The sequence below is a fragment of the Uranotaenia lowii genome, chromosome 3 (assembly GCF_029784155.1).
Source record: "Uranotaenia lowii strain MFRU-FL chromosome 3, ASM2978415v1, whole genome shotgun sequence".
NCBI lineage: Eukaryota > Metazoa > Arthropoda > Insecta > Diptera > Culicidae > Uranotaenia > Uranotaenia lowii.
In genome coordinates this window covers 22,209,948-22,237,463 of record NC_073693.1, presented here as the reverse complement: position 1 = coordinate 22,237,463, position 27,516 = coordinate 22,209,948, and the positions used below count along the sequence as shown (strand labels likewise).

The following is a 27,516-nucleotide window of genomic DNA, read 5'->3' as shown; positions in this document are numbered from 1 at the left end:
AGATTCCATACGAACGAACGACGTCGAATCGGACGGAACCTCCATCCGATGTCTCGATCAGGAAAGTCAGTCTTGTGACAAATAGTGAAGTGACAACAGGAAGGAAATTGTACAAAATATCCAGTTTTTAAGCGCTCTTTTTTATTGGGTCATTTTTTTTAACTACCTTACTGTTGCATTACGTGTCCGTCTGCGGCGGGTGTGCACCAACAAAGTCCCAACACGTAATTGACGTTGAATGGTCTTGTAGTTTCTTTTTTATTGCTGTTTTGATTTACATGTCAGTGCGCGGATTTTACATATTGGTATGTAGTGGGCAGGGAAAAACGCCAACATCGTAAACAGAGTGAAAAAATAATTTCCACCGTAACCATCGAATCTGCTTCGTGATCGGGGAGCCACCCGTTGCTGATAAATTTCAAGTGATTGAGGCAAGAGGAGCAACTTTTGGAATCATCTAGCAAAAGACCAACAAAGAGGAGCTGCTGTTATTGGATTTAGCAGGGATCACAGCCTGGTGGTGGTTGGAAAAGAACTTCTAGAAAAAACCTAGGTGAGTAGACCTGTCTTCTATAGCTATCTGATTAAAATTCGACCACTTTGAATAGCGCCCCGAAAAAAGAAAAACGAAGAACACAATTCGCACAGACTGGTTAATTGGTTTGTAGGTTTTTTTTTCACCAATTCTGCGCCCCACAATGTCAAGGATAGCGCTTAAAAACTGGTGCGTACCCCAATCGAGCGTAGTCACAGACCCTTAGATTTCTAAATGTGTACCCATCCGAGACTAGAACTGGAGAGAGGGGCGCTGGCTCGTCGGTTGACTCGGGTAGATCCGAGAGGGTGTTGACCTTCAGCACAGGTTTTAAGCTGCTTGCCAGCTAGCTCTGTATTTCGCTACACTAGTTATTCGGCCGCCGCGCCGTACCGCCAGCAATATTGGCAGAGCGACTAGTTGAAGCTACTACCTACTTACTACGCTATGCTATGGGTATAGTAATGGGGTTCTGACGACATTCTTGTCTTGGATGGAGCAGTTTCGATGGAGCGCAAAAAAATGGCAAGAACCAAACTAGAAGTTGCTATACGGCTCCTCGATGCCGCTCGACAACTTCGCTCGAAGGAATTGGCTCTAATCAAAATATCCTATCGAATGGGGGCCGGTACATGAACTACGGAACGGTTGCAATTTATTTTGTTTTGGATTACAAAATTATATGAATAAAATCAGATTTCAAAATCTTGAAGCGAAAAACTCAATCTTAAATATGACTCCGAATTTGGATTTTAATCTGAGTTTCAAATCAGAAATCTGCATTTTTTTATAGCTTTTCAGATTTGAGAATATAAGATTGAAATATGAACTCTTATCTGACACTGAATTTGATATAAAGGTAATATCTGAAATTTGATTTGTTATCAGATATCTCAATTTTGTTTTGAAATCTTAATCTCATCTCGATCTGGAATCCTTGGAATGTTTCGTAATCAAAACCTTGGAGGCTGAAATTGTCACTCGGCCTACCAGAAGAAGGCCCTTAGATAAATTTAAGCTTTGTTTGATTAACTTTAAAAGGTAGCTTGTTTGCATAGAAATTTTAGATTTTTTGTTCTAGCTTAATGGCAGAACTCGAGCAGACTTTGATGTGTGAATCGATAGCAAACAGTAACCAAAAATCAATGCCAAAATGATAGCATAATTTAGTACATATTGTACTTATCCCGATGCTAAAATCAGCTTTCATTAAAACACATATCAATATATATGCTAAAAACTGATGGGGCAAACCCATACTTAAATAAAGCTTAAAATAATTAAAAGCAAAATAATAGCAGGATTTTGTTTATTTCACTATGACAGCTAAATCAGGCATCATTGAGGTTTTATTCATTTTCAAAAATCGGAAAAGTGAGATCCAAATAATAATAGTTTTTGTTTATTTATTTAATCTGTTTTAATGTATTCTTACTTACTTGCTTACTTAATGGTCCCGCGTCGTTTTTCCGGCGCATAGGGTCGTGGTAAAAGACCTCCACTGCTGACGATCTGGAACCAGCGTCTTCACCTTGTCCCAGTCACAAGACTCTTGTCGAAAGTTCAGATTTCGGCGGCTAGGCTTCGCCGCCACGAGTTTCTGGGTCTGCCTCTCCTTTGATGTACTTCTGGATTCCATTCAAGCGATTCACAAAAACTTGCAGTTTTTGCGTCGTCACCACATGCACCAAGTTTCACAATCGTACAAAAATACGGATTTGACGTTTGAGTTGAATGTTCGGATTTTCGTTCGTAGAGAGATCTGGTGTGATGTTCCGGAGACTCGCAAACGCAAATCAGGCCTTTCTGATCCGGGAAGATACTGGAAGTCCTCCACTTTCTTAACTTGTTGCCTAGTTAACACTAAATTCGAAGGATTTTCTGTGCTGATTCCCATCGGCTTGGTCTTTCCGACATTGACTTTGAGATCTGCTGCCTTGGAGCCTTCGGTGAGGTCGTCGAGCTTACTCTGCATGTCTTGTTGTCTTTGGGCTAGCAAAACAATATCGTCTGCCAGGTCAAGGTCGTTTAGCTGCTCTATTGTCAAATTCCTCGGCAATCCTCGGTTAGGTCTACAGTCAATCGGTCCAGTCAAGATCTCACCCATTACGATGAGAAAAAGCAGCGGTGATAAAATCCATCCTTGTCTTACTCCACTCTCTTTTTGCGCAATAGAACCTGAAAGTCATTGAAAAAATATTCAAAATTTTTTGATTCCATGTTTTGTTGAAAATTTTGAAAGAACAAACCACTTCAAAAGCATTGAAATTTTGCTGTAAACCAAAAGAACCCAATTATGTTATCCGAAACGTTCACAGAAACTTATTTTTGAGATTACGAGCAACTTTTGTTCTGCGAAAAACTTTATAAACACACTCCAACCATTTTCCCTAAATTTCGAAAGACGTTAAGACTGACTCATAGCTATATTTTAATATAATTTTTGTTGAAATTGTAAAAGTGAATATTCTGCGTATTTTTCGTATTGTTGCCATTGTTTCCCAAACCCGCCTTTAGACGAGGTTTATGTTTCATCTCTCCTACCTAGCTAAGGTTATTTGTTTCTCACAAAATCAATCAAGAATGGTGGTAACTCCTGGACCTAACCACCAATAAATTTTTTAGATCGAAAAACACATGCATCAAGGATTTCTGAGGCCACCAAATTTAGAATTTCTCGAGAAATAAGCCGATTTTCAATTTTCTCACGTTTTTAAGCTTCTTTTAGCTGTAGTTTTTGACAACTGCTAGTCAAACAGTTTTCGTTCATTAGTATGGATTGTTAGATAAACTTTTTTTTAAACGTTCTGTGCAAAATTAAAGTCAAATTTTAATTGGTTAAAGTTGCTACCTGTAATTAGTTTTGAAGCTTTTCAAAGATTAACTTAAAAATCATGATCGATTCAATAAAGATGATTTAAAATAATAAGAATAAATAAAACGTTTATAAACATTCAAGTGCAGATTATACAGTTTAAAATTTAAAGCTCTGAACATTTTTTCTCCTCCAATTGGAAATTTTGACAAGGACAACAGCAATTGTGTTTTTCTTATTAAAATTTAAATACAAGATTATGTTTCCAGAAATAAAAAATTCAGAATTTAAGAACAAAGTCAAACTTATTATAAAATGTTTTAAAAAATTCAAACAGTTTGACTAATCTGAGGTCAATTTATTTGAAAATTTCAGAAAATATACTTTAAAATTCGGTAGATTTATTTGAAAATATACAAAAAACATGAAAATCAAAAAGATAATATTTTTTAATAAAAGCTTTTTACCATTTTAAAAATTTATTTAAAGAATTTAAATGATATCTCAACAAAACAGCATTTTGGTGCCTATGTTAATTTGGTAAATTTTGTCATCCTGGACTCGAATCTGTACACGGATGTTGTTTATCGCATTTAGTTTTAATATTATAGAGTTTATAAGTTTAAAAAGGAATCAGTATTGAGTTTAATCAATCATTTTTAACTAATGAACTAACAAATCTACATGAAAGAAAAATATTGATTCTAAATTTGTCTATACTTCATTTAATTAAGGAAAAATATTTTTTAATCATGACGAAAAAAAAAGAAATCTACAGTTTTTTTTACATTGGGAAGATATTAGTTTTACAAATGGGTTTTATTCAACTAAACTAAACTAAACTAAACCAAAGACTTGAGGCGTTAAAGCTTTTCTAAAAATATCCAATATTCAATTTCGTTTGAAAGTTTAAAAAAAATCGTTGAAATTGGGGAAAAGTAAACAAATACAAAACTTTTCAATATTTTTCGCAGAAGTAAAAATTACTTGCGACTTTAGGAAAAATTGATGATTAAATGAAAACTTTTATTTTAAAGTTTTTTGTTATATTTTGAAGTTTTGTCGAAAATACAAAAAATTTTTAAATGATTTTTTAAAGTTTTTCAATAAATAAAGTCTAGTACAAAATAAAAACTAATTCAGGACACCCAATTTAATGAAATTAGTTCTAAAATTCTTTGTACCCCGGAAAAATGTGAGTTTTGTGGCCTTGTGTAATTCATCAAAACCTTTTTGAATGTTGAGTTGAGCATTAAGAATAAACTTTAAATAAAGTTGAAGCATAAGTTTGTTTTTTTTTTAAATATTTATAACAAGCAGAAAATTTTTAATTAATAATCAAAAGAGGTTTTAGTTTTTTTTGGCTGGCTTTGTCAACATCATAAATATCAAACGCCGTTCACACGGCTACTTACTTGGTGACATGTAGAATAAGTATTAAAAAGATGAATGAATTTTAAAGTTATAATAACAGTATGAAATTGGCTTCTTATTCTGATTTTGGTTGATTACATTTCTTAATAAAAAACCCATTCAAAGTACAACCCATTTCTAGTGTCAAGATTTGAGTTTCAATACAGATGATCTTTTGAATTGCAAACAGAAGTTGGCAATTTAAAATAAGCACCAAATTCCGCCGGAGACTCGCTTATTTTCTGACATGGCTATCAACACTTAATTTTAAACATCTTTTGGGATTCGCACGGCCCTAGTCATAATGCATAGTAATTTTACTATTTAAATCAAGCTCCTTATGCATACTAATTTCTATCATAACACATACTTGTTTTATCATGAAACATATCAATTCTACTTTCTAGTTTCAAGCGAAATTCTTCTCCGAGATGCCGCAAATAAGCTGGGTGTATCCTCTACAACCGTGCATCGAGCCAAAAAACGAGCCGGACTATCGACGAAAAGCGGAAGCCTAACTGAATATTTTTCCTGAATTTTATACTAATTAAACTTGAAAAAGAAATTTAATTTGATTTTTTAAATAAACGACTTCACCGATTTACACGCGTTTTCCCTTGACCAAATTTTGACCGTATCACCCTTTACTAAACGCAGTCGAATTTACTATGCGCAGCCAAATTCAGCACATGGTTAAATAGCTATGCGTGAGGTATTTTAAACAACAAAACATATTTGACTGAAAAATATGGTTGCCTGTTGTTAATTTAAACCACGGATTTAGTAGTTTTACTATGCTTTTCTTTTGAGTGTAAGTTTAGTGCACTGAAGAATGTGTTGCTAGTCTAAAACACCAATCAAAATAACTTCTCCCTCGAGTACAACCAAATCAGAGCTTCACCATTTCTTTTTAAGTATAATTTGTTCAGTAAAAGGACAAAAACAATTCCAATAAAAAATATCGCGTTAGAGGCTCCTCCCTTTTTTCACACCTAATTTTTCTGAGTCATCAACATTGGTTAACATTTTACAGCTTTAATCAAAATCAACTGATTTTCAGAATCGTAGATTTGAAAAAAAAATGTTGTCCATTGTGACTTTCTTGCGTACAAACATCATAAATTTTTCATACTTTACACAGTGTACTTGTTATGTTTTGAGATCAAACTGAAAAATGCCATTTCCAGCAAAAAAAAAGTGAACATGACCTAAAAGCAGGGTGGTTAGCGAACCGGGAAAAACTGGGAATTGAAAATGGGACCCGGAAAAAAAACTGGAATTTGAAATCGAAACCGGGAAAAACCTTTATGGATCATTTTTCCCCTCAATAAACGTATTGAATTTTAAATTTCGTTCATATCATCATTTTTTTCTTCTCAGAAGCGATATGAAATCGGTATTTAAATTCCTTGGAGAAAAATTTGTCCAAAATGAAAATGAAATATTTGACAAGCGTCAAAAGCGCGAAAAACTTATCTCTCATATGGTTCAAAAATTATTTTTTCACAATTAAATTCAGTTTTCAAACTTTGAGATTCGGGAATTCATAAGATCATGCAAAGAAAAATGCAAGAAAACAAAAAAATTTAAAATGAGTCGCCACCATGTTATATGAATCATTGATAAAATGCATAAAACGGTAGAGCAAATGTCTGTGTGATTCTATTATAAATCTTGTGCTTTTAACGGTAAAAGCATTTTTTATTGATATAAAAATGTCAAAAAGTGAAGATCATAAAAGTGTAAGAGCTACGAATCACATTAAGACATTTTCATAGTAAAAAAGCGAATTTCGAAAGCAAATTCAAGCCATCAAATAATTTTCAAAATTTCAATTAAGACTTAAAATTGAAATTTGATATTTGAATTATGATACTCAATGTTTCTGGTTGGATTGCAAATTCAGGCTAAGAATTTAGTTAAAAATCAAACACCCAGAACTCAGGCTCTAAATAAATAAAAAAAAATGAAAAAAACCTCACTCAGTATTCAAGACGAGCATCAAAACAAAATTTTAGAAAATTCATAGAAGAATATTCAATAGAATTTAACGGATTCTGATTGCATAGAAAAAAATTTAAATTAGAACTTCAATCAATAGCAATCAAGTGGAGCTAAGCATTAGAAATTGAAATAAAAATTCGAATTTTGAATCCAAACTTATAGTTAAGTTTTGATTCAAAGATCCGTAATTCACCCGAAATTGATCGTTGATGCAGGGTTGCTAGCGAACCGGGAATACCAGGAAAAACTTTGGAATTTCATCACGTCACCGGGAAACCGGAAAAAAACCGGGAATTTTGGCACCTCACCGGGAAATTTGTCGTGTTTGAAAATTTTTCATGAATTTTTTAAAATTAATTTTTAAATAAAAGTAGAGTAGTTTTTGAACGTCTAGCTACAGATTTACCTCTAAATGCTTGTTTTCGTTCATTAAATAGTAAACAAACGAAGTTTAAATCGCTTTCTTTTAACTTATTGCGGAGCAAATATGAGATAACTATTTTTTTTTGCTCTCCGCAAGTGTGCTATACACTTACAAGTATAACTCAAATTTTATAAGTTTAATAATGAAATTTTAATGGACAAAACTAAAAACAAAACGTTTGGTCACACAATGATGCCAATTTTGTACAATTTGGTCCAGTGACATCTGATAGATATAAAGCATGTCGATTTTTGGTGTTTCTCGGCGTAGATTCCTTAATGTGTTATCTAATAATCTTTTATGTTATCGAGTTTCCGACTACCAGTTTTAGTTTTTGACGTAATAATTCAGTGTTCGATGTACTTGTTTCATGAAATTATTTTATGCAAAAAGCAAATATTTTGGAATGCGAGACATTTCTAAGCAGAGTTACATGCTTCTGACGAAAGGGATCTCTTTTTTACCAGAAAAAGATATTGTGTTCAGTGTTGTTGTGTATTTAGTTTTAATTGGGCTGAGGAACGAAGCCTTATATCAGATATACTAGAACCGATATACACCACTTAACGAGAAATCGGGAGACACGAATAGCGCTATCTGGCGACAGAAATGGAACTATTACACTGTGAATTTTTTCGGAGCTTTGATCAGAGATGCCAGGTGTCCTGATTTTTCAATTGACAATCGCAAAAAGTGTGGCGTAGCATATAGAAAAGGCGGAAGTAAAATGATTACTATTTGAATAAATATGAATTATTAACAGCGCATATTCTTACAATTCTTAAAACGTTGTCTAAACCCTTAAAGCATCGGCAGCGATAAGTGCTATCCCAGGTGTTAACCCCGGACACATTCTAGGTCCTTTATCAGCTTTAGCAGTACATTTGCGCACCGGTAAGTGCTAAACTGGTTTCCATTTTAGCCACTGGTGACGCTCCGATAGGTGTTGTTGTTTTTTGATGCTATTTCCTTTTGTTAGCATCTGTCAAATCACGAGCTGGTCGGTATTCAAATATGGCTCCTGGCTTGCTTTTTCAATACCGAGGAGCAAGTGTCAAAATTTAGTGTTATTATAGCTTTGACACCTGACCGCTGCTGATACTCTTAAACATCGTGATTGTAATATTCCTATCGATTTAGCGCAAAGTTTAAAAAAAGAAAGAATGAAAAGGGAATGTTATTAGAATCATAAACTTTAAGGTCAAGAATTCGTAATAAATGACTAATTTATTATGACTTCATAAATAACTAAAAATACATTGATTTACGACACTCGCCATAAAATCTGCCTGCACAGATTTTAGACTTTTGCATTGCAAATTTCCGCCAACACTTAACGAGAAAGCAAACAAACTACACGTTCTTAATCAAACATTTGCGCCTTTTAGTTTCTTTAAATCAAATTCCATGAATTTTATTCCATCTTTGTCTTTATTTCGAGTTTTTAACAACGATCCGTTACCTAGAATATGTCATACAAAACGGCAAATCAAAATAAGCGGAAGCTTATTACAAATTTTAAAAGCTTAGCTAAGAGACGAAAATTAAATATAGATAAAGTAATTAAAAAAAATTGAAATTCAAAAATGATTATTATTAATTTTTCCTAGTTATATTTAAACAGCTTTTTGTGTTTTGGAATATCATTTGTTTTGCAATAGTAAAAAATAATAAAAGCGTTTCATTTGAAAACCAATACACATGCCAATACCAATATAATTTCGCCACATTCCATGGCGGGAACTGAATTTTTCCTTCTTGGTAATAACAAATGACATGATGCTTAATGTACACACAGTTTTCGTATTAATTAAAAAAAAATGTGCTTAAATTTTGTTTTCTCTTTGATAATCGTTTCTGTGAAACTAATTCAGCTGTGATTTTTCATTTGTTTAGATTTTTGTTTTGCGTTCACGTGCACAAATAAATGATGGGAAAACATTAAGAAATATATCGCATTCCGATTATTCATTGCGAATCGAAAGAGTTTTTTTTATTTATTTCAGTACAATTGGTTTGAATTTGAAAGAAAAAACAATTCTGTTGCATACATTTGTCTCAATTAATAAAAAAAAAGATCAATCTGTGCCCTTTCAAAATGTTAATCTGGAGTTGTCAAAATGCTGATCAGGGATGCCGTCCGAACATATTTTCATCACTTTTTTTGTTCAGTTTAGGAACACATAAAAAAATAAATTCCGATCCGCAAATGATTTCAAAATTCGCACCACCAGCCTTTACTTCTATCATGTTTTTCAGAAGATATGTCACAAGTCTCTCAGGCATGATTCCAAGTCCATAATCGGAAAACATGGATATTAGTTGTTAGCTTTTTGTTTTTTGGAGCACTGGCATTTCTGAAACGCTTTGTTAAAATTGATTTTTTTTAGAGATGTACCGAATAGTGGTATTCGGCGAACGGCCGAATACCGAATAGTGACCTTTTCAACTATTCGGCCAAACGAATATTCGGCCGAATATTCGGCCGAATATTCGGTCGAATATTCTGTTGAATTTCCAATACAAAACTAAACAATAAATTCATTTTTCTTCTATTACTGCCATCTTAATGCCCCTCATGTTTTTAAGTCGATTATTTCCAACCAGATGCATAATTTATCAGATCTTTTTTAAGTAGAGATCTCTTTTATTTTAAAAATGTCACCATTATCTGGAAGGACATCATATGACTTGTCGCTTCTAGGACGTTTATCACAAAAGAGTTTGGGTTCCAGTGAAATCTGGGACAAAACATTTCAAAACAGCTGTCAAGCTATTTGAATTTGTTTTTTTTCTATATCGAGTTAGATGAATGTCTAATTTTTGGTAGATGTCTTAAAAATAGTTGTAAAAAAGAACGAAGATCTTTAACCTTAAGCATACAATACTTTCTACGACATGTATCCACAAGGCTGGGTCAGGTCTGGACGATTCTTTGAAAAACTTGTAATATAAAAGGAAAATCTCAACAAAAAATAGGCATCGTTTTAAAACATACAAAAGAAAAAAAAGAAAATTACTTGAAATTTAAAGTTTTCATCGAATCACAACAGCAGTGTTCAAATCGTATCTAACGAAAAAATTTACTCTAAATTATCGTTTTGTAACGCAAAATTTAAAAATTTTCAAAGAAACACTTGAGTTTTTTATTCGATATAGCAAAAACTCTGAATAAACTCGGGTAAAATACGGAAAGTTTTCCCGGTCAGATTTAACTTTTCTCGAATTCTTTATTTGCTTTATGAACAAGCCTGGATATTTCAAGAAGTATAACCGATATATATATATATATATATATATATATATATATATATATATATATATATATATATATATATATATATATATATATATATATATATATATATATATATATATATATATATATATATATATATATATATATATATATATATATATATATATATATATATAAAGCTGTCTACAGTAAAAAATACACGGGTACTTAAAATGTTTACTTAAACTAAAAGTTTTTGATTATTTAAAAGTCTTTTTAACATTACTTTTGGATATTTTATAAATTATCCAACATCAGTTGAAAAGTTTGACAAGTCTATTTTAGTTTCAATTTAAAAAAATAAATATTCGGCCTATTCGGCCGAATACTTAGCTCAACTATTCGGTGAGCCGAATATTCGGCTTAACGGTTTTTTGGCGGTATTCGGCGCCGAATATTCGGCGCCGAATATTCGGCCGACCGAATATTCGGTACATCTCTAATTTTTTTAATCAATTCATTAATTATAAACATTCAAGAGAGATTATTGTCACGTTATTGCTGGATAAAAGCTCGGTATAATGTCCTTCGACCTAAGATCTGGATTTGATAAATGATCTAACAAACTTTATAGTTTGATAATGATAAACCAATTTGTTTGAAAATGTTCACATATTAACAAGAAAAATCTAGCATGAGACAATAAAAATACCATCTTTTAATACGAATCGTTTAAAACCCCATTTTTGCCAAATTGAAAAGCGACACCCGTCATCTAGTAAAGAGAAAATAACGATATTTCTACGTAAATTTCGTGATATTTTTTTCCTTAACTATTATTAGTAAGCGAAATTTTGAAACAGTTAAGCAGTTGACCGATTGTATTTAAAATCTTTATCTTAAAAAAACACTTTATGCGCATCCAAATCTTTTTTTTTTTTTTGAAACAAAATTTGTTGGTTTACTAAAATTTTTATGGTGCAAGAATAAAACAAACAATTTCATTTATTATAACTGGCATCCCTGATCAAGTCGAGTCGGAATACACGCTATTCACAAGTTAGACGAATTTCTCGAATTAATGCTTCCATTTTGTCCGCTAGAGGATGCTGATGGTGTCGCCTTCTCATTATATGAAGAAAATAAGTGTGGTGAATATTGTTTCAATTATATTTGCTTATATCGTAAGTGTTGTATTTTTCATTTTTCCTAAGTTAAACTTTTGCTTAAAGTTTCCTACGCTGGAAAGTTGTGTCGAAAACAAGCTCCTGTCGAAATCTAAGGTGTTTACCCTGATACAAAATAATATCTTATATTCAAATGATAAAAGTCCAGCCCTGTCTAATTCACGATTTTCTATATTTTCACGAATTCCTAATTCAAATGACCAGGAAACTACTAAAGTTATTCATTAATTTGATTTAAATTTTTCTTCTCTAAAACATGTTTTTGGATTTATAAAAAAAATAGATAACTGCACTAATAAAATAACTAAATCTTTTCATGCAATGTAATGATTTTAAGTTTTGTCAGACAAATACCTATTCAAGTTAACAAGCTGATTTCATATTATGTCTTGATGTATTTTCTATATATTTCTCTACAAACAATACATTTTTTCTACACCTCTTTACAAATTCTAGAAAAACGGAAACTTTTACAGTGGCTCAAAACAACCATGATCAAGTTAACTTTTACTTCTTCTTCTTCTATTCGTGGTTTCTCTGAAACCACTTTTGGATCGGCGGCTATGACCATATATCCAATCAAGTTAACTGGACTTGTTTTAGCAAAATTGTTGAATTTATGCAGCAAAACAATGAATGAATGCCAATTTCGTTGGATTCGTTCCAAAAATTTAAGAAAACCTGTTAACTCGATACGAAAAGACTACGTGTTAATGACGTCGAAATATATGCCATGATTTCAAATCCGTTAACAAGTTATGAAAAACAAATGATAGATATTTGAGGGCTTCATATTGATTTTTTCTATTCACCATGATAGTAGTATATTTATAAAAGACCTTAAAAATACCGGAAAATTCACCATTTTAGCCGGGAAAAACCGAGGAAAAACCGGGAAAAATTTTGGAATTTTAAAACGAAAAATCGCTAGCAACCCTGTTGATGATTATATTTCAAATTTCAGAATTTAGAAATTTCAGCTCAACATTCAAATTCTGTATGCGATTAAATAATTTTCAATTGGAACATCATCATTTTAAGTCAATCGAAAAAGTGTTGACAAAATTATCAAAAAAAAGCAGTTTTGCATCAGAAGTAGATTGAGATATGAACAATCGATTGGTATATGTACTTAGCTCAAAATTGATGATTTTGGCACTTCATCTCTTTGATTCTAAAGGCATTAATTATTTTCTTAATCCTTTGCATTTAAACCTGCTGAAATTATTTTTTTTAGAAATCCCAAGAAACATCATCGTTATCTGAATAACCTTACGTTGAACGTTAAAAAATCTCTTATTTTGGTTAAAAAATCCTTATAAACATATGCATTTCTGAATTTTAAAACTGGGAAGCTCATAATATCTCGATCGAAAAACCGGGAAAAAACCAGGAATTTGAAAATGGAAACTCGCTGTCCACCCTGCCTAAAAGACACATGTGCTGCGTAGAACGGCAACCCAGTTTTTCAAAATTGTAGATCCTTCTTTTGTAACTTGGAGTTGGAACATCGCGAGGAGGGGGGGGGGGAGGGGGGTTAGTAATTAAAAAACAAAACAATTAAATTGGAATAAATTGCACGAAAGCTTGTATGTAACACAATTGCACAAATAAGGTATTTTTTTTATAGAAAAAATCACTAAAGTCAAGAAAATAAAAGGTGAAATAACTTTAAATATTTGTTTTTTGGTCTTGTAATCTTTTGAATATTTGATTTTTTTTTTCGAAATTTACATAAAATACTTCAAACTCTATTGATCTCCCCCTTTGGGTTTTTTTGGAAATTTCGAAAAAAATAAATTGATATTTGTTCCAGCCTACCTAATTCTTCTTAAACTTAAACTCAGTTAGCTGTTTAGACTTCAGTTTTAAGGCCTGGATGTCTTGGGGGAAACTGAAAACTTGTAGTACTTATTACCAATTTTCAAATGTGTACACTCGAAAAGCATTACCATATCCAAACTCTGGAAGCCAACGTCCTCTGCCACTGATAATTCAATTACGACAGATCACTCGTTCCAGATTGTGTGACAGATGTGGTAGATTCAACTGGTGGTGGCCTCGTCACGGGTGTCTGGAATGACTACGTCGTAGTTGTTCCCCCCTACACATTCCGCTTTTCATTCTGTATGGATTGATAGTATTTAGGTATAGGAATGATGACGCGCAAAGCACAATCAGTTTATTTTCCTTATGCGGCGAGTCAGCCGGGAAGAACTAAGTCACATACAAGTCAGGCAGCCAGTCTCGAGAACATACGATCGGTGACGTAGACTTAAGTAGGTATACGATGTGTGTTGTTGTTTGACTCTATTGACTGCTTCTATTTACTTCCGTTATCATCACGCCTCAGGGTTTTTTATCGACATTTGGATGCGCTAGATTGGGTTTTTGCAGGTTTTTTTTTTCGCTAAAGAATCTTACCGACTGGCAAACCTTGGGCTCTAGAATGAAACACTTTGGATGCATCGTTTTGATTTTTGACTCTTGAGAATTTTTATTAGAATTCGATGTCGATTCATTTTAGATAATCATGAATACAAGAATCTTCCATCACATTTCGAGATTTAAAAAACTTTTTTTGCCTCAGAATCACTGTCGTTTACCACGGATCAACAATGGATCTTTACATCTAAATATAATGAAGGAAGATTTCAAAGTTGACCTACGAGCCTATCTACTAGTTAAGCCGGACGGAAGATGGCGCCTCAAAATAAGCTCCACCAATGCAGTTCGAGATGCATCACTGATTCTAGTGGCAAGCGTTAGAAGAAAAAAAAAACTAAACCATCAACCAACCTCACACAGTAGTTTAGTCGTCAAATTGAGGAAAACAAAACGTCCTTGACCATGGCGCGGGGCTACGGAATTTATGGCGTTTTTTTTTCTGTGTTTCGTTTCCGAATTTGAGGGGCTCCAGCAATGTGACTTGAAACAAAAACGCGAAATAACAAAAAAAAAAAAAAAGATTTGATCTGCACAACGCGGCAGCGATCTGGGCTGTTTGTTCGTTTTGTCTTTTGATTCAAGAGGACGGCTCTGACGTCAAGAAAATGTGCGAGGAAAGAAAAAAAAATCACAAACAATCAAATAATCATCTCAGGGATGGAGAAGATTTTAATACTACAATAATCATAGCTTTTAGAATGGTTTTTCTTCTAAAGATGAATTGCGCAACAAAATTGTGACAGAAAACAGTGAAGGGATTGACCTTTGGTATAGATTTTGTAGGGTAATTATTTTGAAATGAATTGAGCGAAAATTAGAATTTGTTATTGAAACTCACCCACGTGCTCATACGGGTAGAAAGTAAGATTGTTCGATCTACTGGAAAAGATCGATCCCCCTAAAATATCGAAGCAAATGGATCGATCTTTCAAATTTTGTGAAGAGTGCTGTCTGATGGCTGTTTTATGCTGAAGTTAATAGTGTAAGAACGACAGTAAAGCTCATACATTTGAATATCAAATGTATGGGTAATAAAAAATATGTTTTCAAATTCAATATCAGAATGTAGAACTTTGCATGACTTTGGTTGAGTTTCAAGTTCAAATTACAGGCGCGTTAGATATGAATAAGTCTAAATATTGTAACTTGACTGATAAAAACAATTCAATCATTTTAAATTGGTCCACTTGGTGAAATGCTAATTTTGAAAAAGCTTTGGATTTTTGGTGTTTACCAAAAGGCAATATTAAAATATTAATTTGAGGAAAGTAATTATTCAAATGTACACCCATAGAGGAGGTTGCAAAAATTCGATGCCTATTTAGGAAATCTCTGGGTGGAAAATGCGCTGAAATGTGCACTGTGCCAAAGATGATATCGGTATCGATTTTCGAATACGGCGAATGCGCCAACTGTAAACAAATCCAGATAATCACATAAATGCGTTAAACTCTTTATTTTACATCCGAAAATATGATCTTCTTTTAATTTTTCTTATTTTAGTGAAGTTAAATTTAATTTTTTAAATAAGGCGAATAGCTTTTTTATGAGTGTGTAATCCCACAGTTCATTCGCCCATTGCCCCTCGAAATTTCGTCGCGAACAAAAAAACCAATAGTTATTTCGAGATAGAAAAAGGGCATTGAAGTTTTGAAAATTTGTTTTCCAGGACGAGGAGATGCACAGATGCAAAGTATTTATAAGATCGTTGAATGTGCTAATGTGTTAATGTGATCATTTGGACTCGCTTTCAAGCCGAAATTTGCTTGAATATTGCTTCTTTAATGAGTGATCCAAAATGCGAAAGGTCATTCTGCAATTCAAAAGGGCGCTCCAATTTGGCGAATGAACAAAATGAAAGTACCAGTCTGTGGTAAAAGGGCCCACAGTTTAATTTATTAATTTTTTGAAGTAATTAGTACGGAAAAACTATGTTTATCGATCGGGTGATGAAATTAAATCAATTTGAAAGCATTTTAGCTACTTATTTAGAAAAATGATTGTACGCTGCTATTTTTTTTTTTGTGATGGTCTCACAGGCCCATTTGGGTCCTTCCTCCACCCCATAACGCATCTTTTGAAGAAGGAGGGACAGTTTATCCTTAGGATAATATGTATTGTTTACTTATGTTGTCAATTTCTGTACGACTTGCTCGTATTACTCCCGCGTATGTCCATCACCGTACAAATTTCTATCTGATGTTCCGTCAGATCTTCATCACTATTGTATGATCCTTTTTAGGATTAGTCCTTGTTTCAAATTGTATGTTTTATGTAATTTATTGTCAGTTTCTTAAAAATATTAAAGTTTCAACTGTCTTTGAAGCTCCGTGGAAGGCTGTTATACATTTTCAGTCCATTGTAGAATACAGATCGTTTGGTCATCTCTTTTTTTGTATTTGGTAATCTGAAATCTCGGGCTTCCCTTGTATTGTATCCGTGTATGTCAATTCCGTACTGCAGACCATCCAATAAATAGGATGGTAACATTCCTTTTTTCATTTTGTAGATAAAAATCATACTGTTGTAAGCAATCCTCTGCTTTACTGACAACCATTGCAACATATCAATTATAAGAGCACTAGGAGTGTATCGATTCTCGACAACATATATGACATAACTAACCAATCCAAGAGAGCTATATTTAAAGGGAAAGACACTTTTTATTTTGAGCCAACATTTCAAAAAAACCTGTATTATTCTGTGTAAAATGACCTATAAAAATAAACACTACCTGCAAAATCAGGCAAAAAATCCATTAAGACCAATGGAAACTTAAAACAAAGTTACACAAGCACATATTTAGTGGTTTTCATATATTTATGAATTGCAATTATTCTATGCTCCATCACGTTGATAAGCTTTTTGATAAAAATTAGCTAGCACGTAGCTACTTTTTCGACATTTCAAACATTATACGAAAAAATAGATTTTATATGAGACAAGTTCAGGAATTCTGTACTTGTTTATTCCCCACATCATCAATAATCATGAGAATTTGACCAAAGGAGGCAGGTGACCTGTTAATTTTTTTTTATGGTCTAACTTTTTTGCCCGAAGTTATGTGACTTCTCACGGTGTCTCTGGGAGAAAACTTTATTTTTCGAAAATTAGCATCGCTAATTTTTGCACCATTCGAAAGCTGGGACTTTCCCCTTTCATTTGAGCCCAAATTTGAAATAATCCACCGGGGGGTCTAGAACATTTTATTTTTTTGAAGATTTTTTAACTTTTTTAATAGTTTTTTTCAAAAACAAAATCATACTAATCACTGTGAAAATGCTCGTCTTACCTTTAGCGTTAATCCAACATCATATGTTAATAACATGATTTAATAGGAAATTTCCCTGGCTACAATTTTGTAGAAGACATCAAAGTGATACAAATCGAAAGAAAAGAGTTGGAATGTCACAAACGGAGTGATTATTATTTCATTTAAAAAATCTAATAAAACTTCTCATCACTGATTGTACTAAGACCAGAAAAAGCATTCTACGAGCTTAGCTATTGATTGTAGAGTGTATAAATGTTCAAAACGGTTTATTTACATTAGAAAAATCAATCTTTCACATAATATTGATCAGGATTATCTGAAGTTTTGAGCATTTATAAGGTTTTATTCTGGAAAAAATGTCTCCCGCATTTTTTGAAAATTTAGTTATTAATATTAATTTTAAGCTAAGTTAGTTTGAATACTTTATGAACAAACATTTGAGACTAGGAAAAACATAAGATTTACTTCCTACATTTAAGCCCAAATTTTAAATAATTCACCTGGATTTCAAAATCAAACATCTTTGTTGAAACCCTTTCATCCTTTTTGATGATTTCTGAAAGTTTCCATTCTTTTTACTTTTGATTGATTAAAAACTCTAGACACGGGTATCACAAGCATGATAAATTAACATATATAAAATTTAAAAAAAATCAACCAATTGTTTATGTTTAATTGCATTTATTAGTGTTTTTAGAGGCACTCGTGTATGTAAAAATGTGATCGAATTTAAGTTTTCAAGCAAAAATCTAGATTGTTCATTTTTCTCAAAAGTACACGAACTGAACCTAATGTCTTTCATCGTTTTTTTTTTTGATAATAAGGAAAAAGAAGATTAAAAAAATCTCAACATCAACTTTGTTTTTAACAATTTTAAGAGGTTGATTTGATGTTATACCTAGTTACTATTATCTGAAAATATACTCTCAATTCACTTTAAGCTGTCAGATCTGAAGTCATCAGATTTTTCGGGGTTTATTTATTTCGTTTTCTGAAAATGTTGCATTTGTTCAAATTGATGATTTTTTTTTCAAATTTTCTAGATAAAATAAAAAAAACATGGAGTTTTATCTGATAGTATGGAACACTGCAAACATTTGTCTGTGTATTTCTGCATTTTTGGCTTTCCCCTGGAATTTTATTTTCTTACTTTTATGGTAACAAAATATAACATCGTGTCATGAACGGTATTTAAAGCAATGGCTTGAAATGCTTAAAATAATTTTTCTACATGTATTTGCCCAGATTCGGCACTTTTTCAAAATGTGTGCTCAAAGTATGAAATGAGTGACAAAATTTTCAAGTCAAGCAAGTGCCATATTTTTTTTATATCGCCGGAACAAATTTTAAATGTATCTTTTGTCATTTGCAGTTGAAACATCACGCAGAGGGGGGAGGCTCGTTGATTTATAATAAAAATTGATTCAAATTTTCAATACATTGGAAAAAAATGAACCAAAGCTGGCTTGCAGCAAACTTGTATACAATCTATATTGCACAAAATCAAACATTCGAGAAAATTAGGACCAAACATTTGAAAAAAAAAATTCTAAAAGACAGGTGATATTACTCCCATCTTCTATTGTTTGGCTTTCGCTCTTTCAACTGTTTGAGTTTTCGAAGAATGCATCAAGTTTCTGTTTAAAATACCTCAAAATTTATTTATTCCCCATTTCGGGATTTTCGGAAAAATCGGAGTGACAAAAAAAAGAATCTGATATCTGATACCCCAAAAATGTTCATAATTGTGGTAATCCTGACAAATTTTATGTGAAAGATTGAATTTTTTATGAAAATAAACCATTTTGAACATTTATACACTCTACAATCAATAACTAAGGTCGTAGAATACTTTTTCTGGTCTGAGTACAATCAGTTATGAGAAGTTTTATTAGATTTTTAATAATCACTCCGTTTGTGACATTTCAACTCTTTTCTTTCGATTTGTATCACTTTGATGTCTTCTACAAAATTGTAGCCAGGAAAATTTCCTATTAAATCATGTTATTAACATATGATGTTGGATTAACGCTAAAGGTAAGACGAGCATTTTCACGATTAGTATGATTTTGTTTTTGAAAAAAACCATTAAAAAAGTTCAAAAATCTTCAAAAAAATAAAATGTTCTAGACCCCCCGGTGGATTATTTCAAATTTGGGCTCAAATGAAAGGGGAGAGTCCCAGCTTTCGAATGGTGCAAAAATTAGCGATGCTAATTTTCGATAAATAAAATCGTTCTATCAGAGACACCGTGTTCTTTCAAAGTTGTCAAATTTGTTAAAATGTAAAAAAAAAGATCAAATTGTCAAATTTGTTGTAGTTGTAAAAATTTTCAAAATAAAAAATAAAAACAAAATTATCAAAAAAGTCAAAATTATCAAAAAAGACAAAATTACAAAAAAATGACAAAAATGACAAAAATGGTTAAATTTATTAATAAAAATGACAAAAATGTCAAAAAATTAAAAAATGTTAAAAAATGACAAAAACGACACAAATAACAAAAATGACAAAAATGACAAAAAATCACAAAAATCATAAAAATGACAAAAATCACAAAAATGACAAAAATTACAAAAATTACACAAATTACAAAAATTACAACAATTACAAAAATGACAAAAATGACAAAAATTACAAAAATTACAAAAATTACAAAAATGACAAAAATGACAAAAATGACAAAAATTACAAAAATGACAAAAATTACAAAAATGAAAAAAAATGACGAAAATGACAAAAATGACGAAAATGACAAAAAAGAAAAAAATTACAAAAAATACAAAAATTACAAAAAATACAAAAATTACAAAAATGACAAAAGTGATAAAAATTACAAAAATGACAAAAATGACAGAAATGACAAAAATGACAAAATCACGAAAAATCACGAAAAATCACGAAAATGACAAAAATGACAAAAATTACAAAAACGACAAAAATTACAAAAATTACAAAAATTACAAAAAATACAAAAATTACAAAAAATACAAAAATTACAAAAAATTACAAAAATGACAAAAATGACAGAAATGACAAAAATGACAAAAATGACAAAAATGACTAAAATAACAAAAATGACAAAAATGACAAAACTGACAAAAATGACAAAATCACGAAAAACCACGAAAAATCACAAAAATGCATGAATTAAAAAATCACGAAAAATCACGAAAAATCACAAAAATGACAAAAATTGCAAAAATGGCAAAAATGACAAAAATGACAAAAATGACAAAAAAGACAAAAATGACAAAAACGACAAAAATGACAAAAATTACAAAAATTACAAAAATGACAAAAATTGCAAAAATGACGAAAAATACAAAAATGACAAAAATGACAAAAATGACAAAAGTGACCAAAATGACAAAATCACGAAAAATCACAAAAGTGACAAAAATGACAAAATCACGAAAAATTACAAAAATGACAAATATGACGAAAATGATGGAAATGACGAAAATGATGGAAATGACAAAAATGACAAAAATGACAAAAATTACAAAAATTACAAAAATTACAAAAATTACAAAAATTACAAAAATGACAAAAGTGACAAAAATGACAAAATCACGAAAAATCACGAAAAATCACGAAAAATGACAAAAGTGACAAAAGTGACAAAAATGACAAAATCACGAAAAATCACGAAAAATGACAAATATGACGAAAATGATGGAAATAACAAAAATGACAATTCAATCCTGAATTAGCGCAGCGAGTTCTAACTGGGAAAACAAAATTTTTCATTAAAAAATCGCTAGAGATGTACTGAAAGTTCCAAAAAATATAACTTTGGATGAAAAATATTCCTTCATTCTTGCAGTACAATTCATGTGAACAAAGCACAATCCTAACTTGTACTCCAGAAAAGATATTCGATGTTATAAATTTTTTTTTCATAATTTTTTTTTTTTAATTTTAGTGAGAAGCAGGTGTTGTCTTGATGACAACGCACGTGTTTTTTTTCGGGTCTGTGAATTTGTTTTTATTAAATTGATTTTTGTAATAGTGATTATTTGATGAATTGTTCGAAAAAGTGTTCAACGAGTAGCCGGAAGTCAACTGGAACATTAATCATCGAAAGTGATTTAATCGGGCTTGGGGAGGATTGTTTCATAATGTTTTCAATTTACTTTGAGCAAGTGGTTTGAATTATTTTTTTTTTCTTTGTGCGACTAAAGTGCAATCTCACAAGCTTTACCGGGAAAGAGGACGTTGTGTATTTCAATGATGGTCCATGGATTCTGAAATCGGGCAGATTATGGTGTTAAATTCGGCATTTGAATTTGATTTTTAAAGGAATGTATATTAGACTGAGTCGATTTGGGGTCATTTTCGAATTTCTCAAACCCTGGGGTCTCAAAAGCTTCGTTTTGGTCCAAAACTCATCCATGATTTTTTGCAGATTTTTTAAGTAACGTTTACATGAGTAAATTTGGACTTTTCGGTTTGTATGGAAAAATTGAATATTTTGTACTGAAAAATCAACATTTTTGTTCCTTCTGTACAACCGAGCCAGCTGGTGGTTTTTGTGCCAATTTATAAAATTCCTAAAGGAAATTTTCCGCTGAACAACTTTGTCCAAGACCGTAAATTCGTATCTTATTAGACAAAAAAGTTATTAGCTGTTCAACAGAGGTATGTCTTTTGGCATTGATGAACAATAAATTCAATAGACACCACTGTTGTGTGCCTTGCGAGGTATTCCATGACTACTTTTCAAGCAATACTTCGCGGGGCACAAGCAGTGGTGTCAATTGAATTTATTGTTTATCAATGCCAAAAGACATACCCCAGTTAAACAGCTAATAACTTTTTTGTCTAATAAGATTCGAATTTACGGTCTTCGACAAAGTTGTTCAGCGGAAAATTTCTTTTAGGAATTTTATAAATTGGCACAAAAACCATTAGCAGGCTCGGTTGCACAGAAGAAACAAAAATGATGTTGATTTTTCAGTACAAAATATTCAATTTTCCCATACAAACCTAAAAGTCCAAATTTACTCATGTAAACATTACTTGAAAATTCTGCAAAAAATCATGGATGTGTTTTGGACCAAAACGAAGCTTTTGAGACCCCAGGGTTTGAGAAATTCAAAAATGACCCCAAATCGACTCAGTCTAATGTATATGTTGTGCTGGGGTGAGAAAGTGAATTTCTCGGATCTCACAACAGTGATAGCAAATTCGGCATGCTGCGATTAAATAGTTTTGAAGCACTGTGATTTTATAAGCAGCCTAAAAAATTGTTTTTTTACATGATAATAAGAATTCTTCCAATAGGGGCACATGGGTAAGTACAACAATGAAAGGGAATGGCGAATTGTAACAAGGTAAGAGATAAAACATGAGTGAAAATATGTAAATATTATTTTGATTGTGTATTAAAATAGCTTAACTCTATTCTGGGGTTTAGTGGGGGGATCGGACAGGACATCAAACGATCGGAAGACTGATATACAATGGATTGTGGGTTCAAGCCAGCCGGAGTATCTCGGTAAATTTTGAATCATGAGTAGGTTACTTAGGTACCTTTTCCGGATTCTTAATTTGTTACGAACAGTTGGAAGAAAGTGAAATGAGTCAAACCTGTCCCAAACCAGTGGTAACGGACCACTTTGTTGTGCTGCAATTATTGTTGATGAGTCAAGTATTAACAATATTTGAATGTGCGATCGAGTCTTCCCGTACCGCCTCGGGTCGAAAGACCTATCAGCCACTGGTGGGTTCTTATACATACATACATACACACATACATACATACATTACTTTTTTCAATTTTAGCGTGCCATTTTAAAATACTTTTGAATGGATTCAGATTATTTTTTTGAAATGGTTATAACTTTTTCCATGAAACACGTAGCTACTTGCCATGCTGACAAAAAATGAAGCTTAGGAATAGGCAAAACAAAAATAAAAGACCAACTTCATTTCAAGCTTATTTGAATTTTTCTGGATGATTAAATATGCAAAAATTTCTTCTTCTATACAAATTTCATACAAAATTTCATACAAAAATTGAAACGCGTTTCACTAACTCAGGAATCGACCAAATTTTCTCTAATTTTACACTGATGGTCACTTGGTGACCCAAACGGAATCGGAAAAACATATGGTAGCAAAAGGTCATTTTCGCAGCGGTCTAATATGTATGTATGTCGGTGAATGGAAACGTCTGCAGAAGTTGGACTCCTTTGACTTTCAAAGGATCCATCAACCGGACAACCGGTTTCCGGTGTTTCCAATTCGAAAAATACTCATAAATATTTGTGCCTCGTTAAACATTTGCATAGAAGTTCCGTTATTTTGGGAATTAACATATTTTATCATGTTTCCAGTAGTCATTCTTTTGCTCGAATACTCCGAGTGTACGCAGGTCCTCCTCGAGCAATATCCATGTCTCGTGCCCGTAGAGAACAACCGGTCTAATGAGCGTTATGTGCAGGTTACACTTCGTGCGAGGGCTAAGGCTTCTCGACCTCAGTTGCTTGTGGAGTCCATAGTAGGCACCACTTACGCTGATCATTTGCCCCCGGATCTCACGGCTGATGTCATTGAATGCGGTCATCAGTGAGCCCAGATAGACAAAGTCTTCGACTATCTCCAGCTCGTCGCCGTCGATTGTGACCTTGTTATTACAGGACAAGCGGGTTCGGTCGATCTCGGATCCGCAGGCCAGCATATACTTCGTCTTGGTCGTATTAATCATTAACACAATCCTTCGTACTCCACGTTTAAATTTGCGGTAGATCTGCCGACTACACCAATGTCGTCAGCAAAGAAGGTGAGTTGACTGGATCTGTTGAAAATTGTGCCCGCATTTCGCCCATCGCTGGTCGAATAACACCTTCTAGTGCCACATTGAATATCATGCAGAATAAAATATCGCCTTGTGGAAGCCCCCTGCGTGATTCGAATGAATTCGAATGAATTCGACAATTCAGCCTCCGCACACAGCACTGCGTTCCATCGATCGTCGCCTTGATCAGTCTGGTCAGCTTCCCGGAAAAGCCGTTCTTGTCCATGATTTTTCATAGCTCGTCACGATCGATTGTCGTATGCGGCTTTGAAGTCGATGAATAGATGGTGCGTAGCGACTTGGCGTTCACGGCATTTCTGGAGGATTTGCCGTAATGTGAAGATCGTAAACCGTCTCTCCATGAAGTCATCAGGCCGACTTCCCACGAATCTGTTTGCTTCTGGCGTAAGGTGGCGAGGTAGGATTCGGGGCAGCATTTTGTAGGCGGCATTAAGGACAGTGATCGCTCGGTAGTTTTCACAGTCCAATCTGTCGCCTTTCTTGTATATGGGGCATATTACCCCCTCCTTTCACTCCTCCGGTAGCTGTTCTGTTTCCCAGATCCGGACCATCAACCAGTGTAGGCGATCAGCCAACTAGTTCGGGGCCATTTTGATGAGTTCAGCTGTGATGCCACCCAGCAGATGTTGCGCTATTCAGCTGGCGAATGGTTTCCTCAACTTCACTTATCGTTGGGAGTGGCTCCTCTACGTCGTTGGCTACGTTGGCTCCTGATCAGCTCACGATTGTCCGCCAGGATGCCTCCTTCCTTATCCCGGCACATTGAAACTTGCGGTACGAAGCCTTTGCAGGAGGCACCCCCAAATAAAGTCCCATTGAGCTGAAGTTTTGCACCCAGATCGTGGGTAACTCAAAAAATAAATGTGATCAGTTCTTGAAATTTCACATGGCACTTTTCGCTACCACACTAATGTTTGGATATGATTTATGTTCGAATAATTCGTTAGAAATTTTTGGATATTCGAACTTTTACGGTCGGATTACCATGTAGGAAGGCATAAGTTAGTGATCCAACCATACGTCTTATCAGGTCGTTTGTGTCCACAATCAGAGAATAGCAAGGCTGCTGCACCACTCTCATATGTATAAGAAACGGTGGTATGTTTGTATGTAGAACAAAAAGTGTTATCATCAGAGCCTATCGATAATTTTGAAACGCATTTGTAAACCAAATGGAAAAAGAAGAATAATTGCCCTACTTTGCACCCACTAATCTGCTGCAAATTTCCTTTTTCGTCGAAAGGCATGTTTTGTTTTTATGATAAGGTGCGATAAGAAGCTGTTGTTTTCAAAATAGAATATGTAATATATCTATTCAGGATTGCATTGAGGAACTTTGCGTAGGAGAGAAATTATGAATTAAAGGGCTGATACACTTTCTCAAGGCTAACTAAAATCTTTTAATTCATCAGAGGGAAAATTCGCAAATTTTTTAAATTCCAAATGAAATTTTCAAAGTTTCTTTCTCTGCAATAGATGGAGCTAAAGTACGATCTTCGCTTGCACGTGCTTTTAGATAAGGACACACAATTGCAACTATAATTGATAAGCTGAAGCATAACTATTAAATCGAATACTAAAAGCCGTTTATTTTTCCTCCTTTCTTCTAGCAGCCCTCATGGCCTCCACAGTGGACAGTAAACCGCCTCCGGTGCCATCGGCACCGAGTTTGGAAGATCTGAACCCGACAGCATCGTCATCGAACGTAGACCGGGATGGTCCAACGCCATCTAGCAGCAGTAGCAAAACGACAGATCCAACGGCCAAGCAACCCTCTTCTTCTTCAGACTCGATCCCGGACAGTAGCAGTAGTGGTCCCTCGACCAGCAGTGGCAAATCCAAAATCAATCTCGAATCCAATTCCACCTCTGGCGACAATGGCAGTGACGAAGAGAAGAAGGAGGAAACCGTGTTTGAGTGTAACATCTGTCTCGATACGGCCAAGGATGCGGTCGTTAGCATGTGCGGTCATCTGTTCTGCTGGCCCTGCATTCACCAGTGGATAAACGGGTACCGGAACACGTGTCCGGTTTGTAAATCGTCGATCAGCAAGGAGAAGGTTATCCCGCTGTATGGACGAGGTGGAAGCAAGGAGGATCCACGGTAAGAAATTATGTTTATGCAACTTTGCATCAGAAGAAATATGTTACTAAGATCACTTTGACGCGTGTTTTTAGAAAAACGGTTCCCCCGAGACCGGCCGGGCAGCGTACGGAACCCGAACAACCGCAAGGATTCCAGGGTTTTACCGGCGATGGTGGCTTTTCCATGTCCTTCGGCATCGGAGCCTTCCCATTCGGGTTCTTCACGTCGACGCTCAATTTCGGAGATTTCCGGGCCACCAATCCACCGCACGAGAATACGCGCGAGTTCGACGAGGATCAGTTCCTGTCGCAGATTTTTCTGTACGTGGCACTGATCTTCATGGCCTGGCTGGTGTTTGCCTGAGAAGGACGACGATGGAGGATGTTCGGCGGCAAAAAATAATAATCACACGATACACGAATGCCATACGAGGTAAATTTTTGATGTTTAGAGCAGATGCTGGGAGTCATTTCTTGTGACCGTTAAAAATTGGGCATATTTTGTGATAAAAAAGAATTTTTGGGAGAAAACATGTACTAGGAAACGGGGCGGGTCAAACTAATAAATGTTGTAAATTCTAAACAAAATCATCTACCTACTACTGCTATAACTGTTCTGAGAGTTGCGTAAACTACTTGAAAATCAAAACTGTAGCGAAAAAAACAACTTTTCAAGCGTATCTTTTTCCGTTTGCTATCGAGATCTATATCGAGAAAGGTTCTTTCTGTATACGTTGCGATTTGCAAAATCTCTAAGAGCAACCGCGAGTAAAACGCGATATTTAAGCGTTGTACGCTGTATCGCATAACCCTTTTTTAAAGTTTCTTTTCCTCGTCGTTAAAAGACTTTAAAATCTTTCGACTTAAGTACTACATCTACTGTTTTAATCTTCAACCTACGTATTTTAAGTTTATAATTGTTAAAAGAAAAATAAATGAAAGTCACGTGTTTCGGTCGTCCACGCGTCGTGACAACTCTGCTCCTAGGATTAGTTAACAAACAAAAAAGTTTCCAAAACGAGAAGAGGGCGAAATACAAGTTCGTTTGAATCGTTTGAAGTTTATTTCTGTAAAATATTGGCAACAACAAAACTCTCAAACGTGAGAAAACCGCAGACGTTTGTTTTGGACTTCTATTTTCAGTGAAGACATAATCGAAAAATAAACATATTTAATCGTAAAGTGAAGTGCAATATGAACATGTGTGATTATTGACGATGACAGTCCGGTTTTCTCTTCTAAGAATAAGTTTTCACTTTTCTTTCACC

At 33.7% G+C, this 27,516-nt stretch overlaps 1 protein-coding gene across 2 annotated transcripts; it reads left to right on the top strand.

Annotated features, from left to right (window-relative positions):
- On the top strand, positions 1–27,441 carry LOC129750630 (E3 ubiquitin-protein ligase RNF185-like). Of its 2 annotated transcripts, none has more exons than XM_055745627.1 (3): positions 1–553; positions 25,775–26,267; positions 26,342–27,441. In XM_055745627.1, exons 2-3 carry the CDS (start codon positions 25,783–25,785, stop codon positions 26,610–26,612), a joined length of 756 nt encoding a protein of 251 aa, XP_055601602.1. In that variant the 5' UTR covers positions 1–553; positions 25,775–25,782; the 3' UTR covers positions 26,613–27,441. The 2 variants fall into 2 exon arrangements, with proteins under 2 accessions (XP_055601602.1, XP_055601601.1); XM_055745626.1 differs by having other exon boundaries at positions 2–553; positions 25,778–26,267.
- Positions 27,442–27,516: the final 75 nt, after the last annotated feature.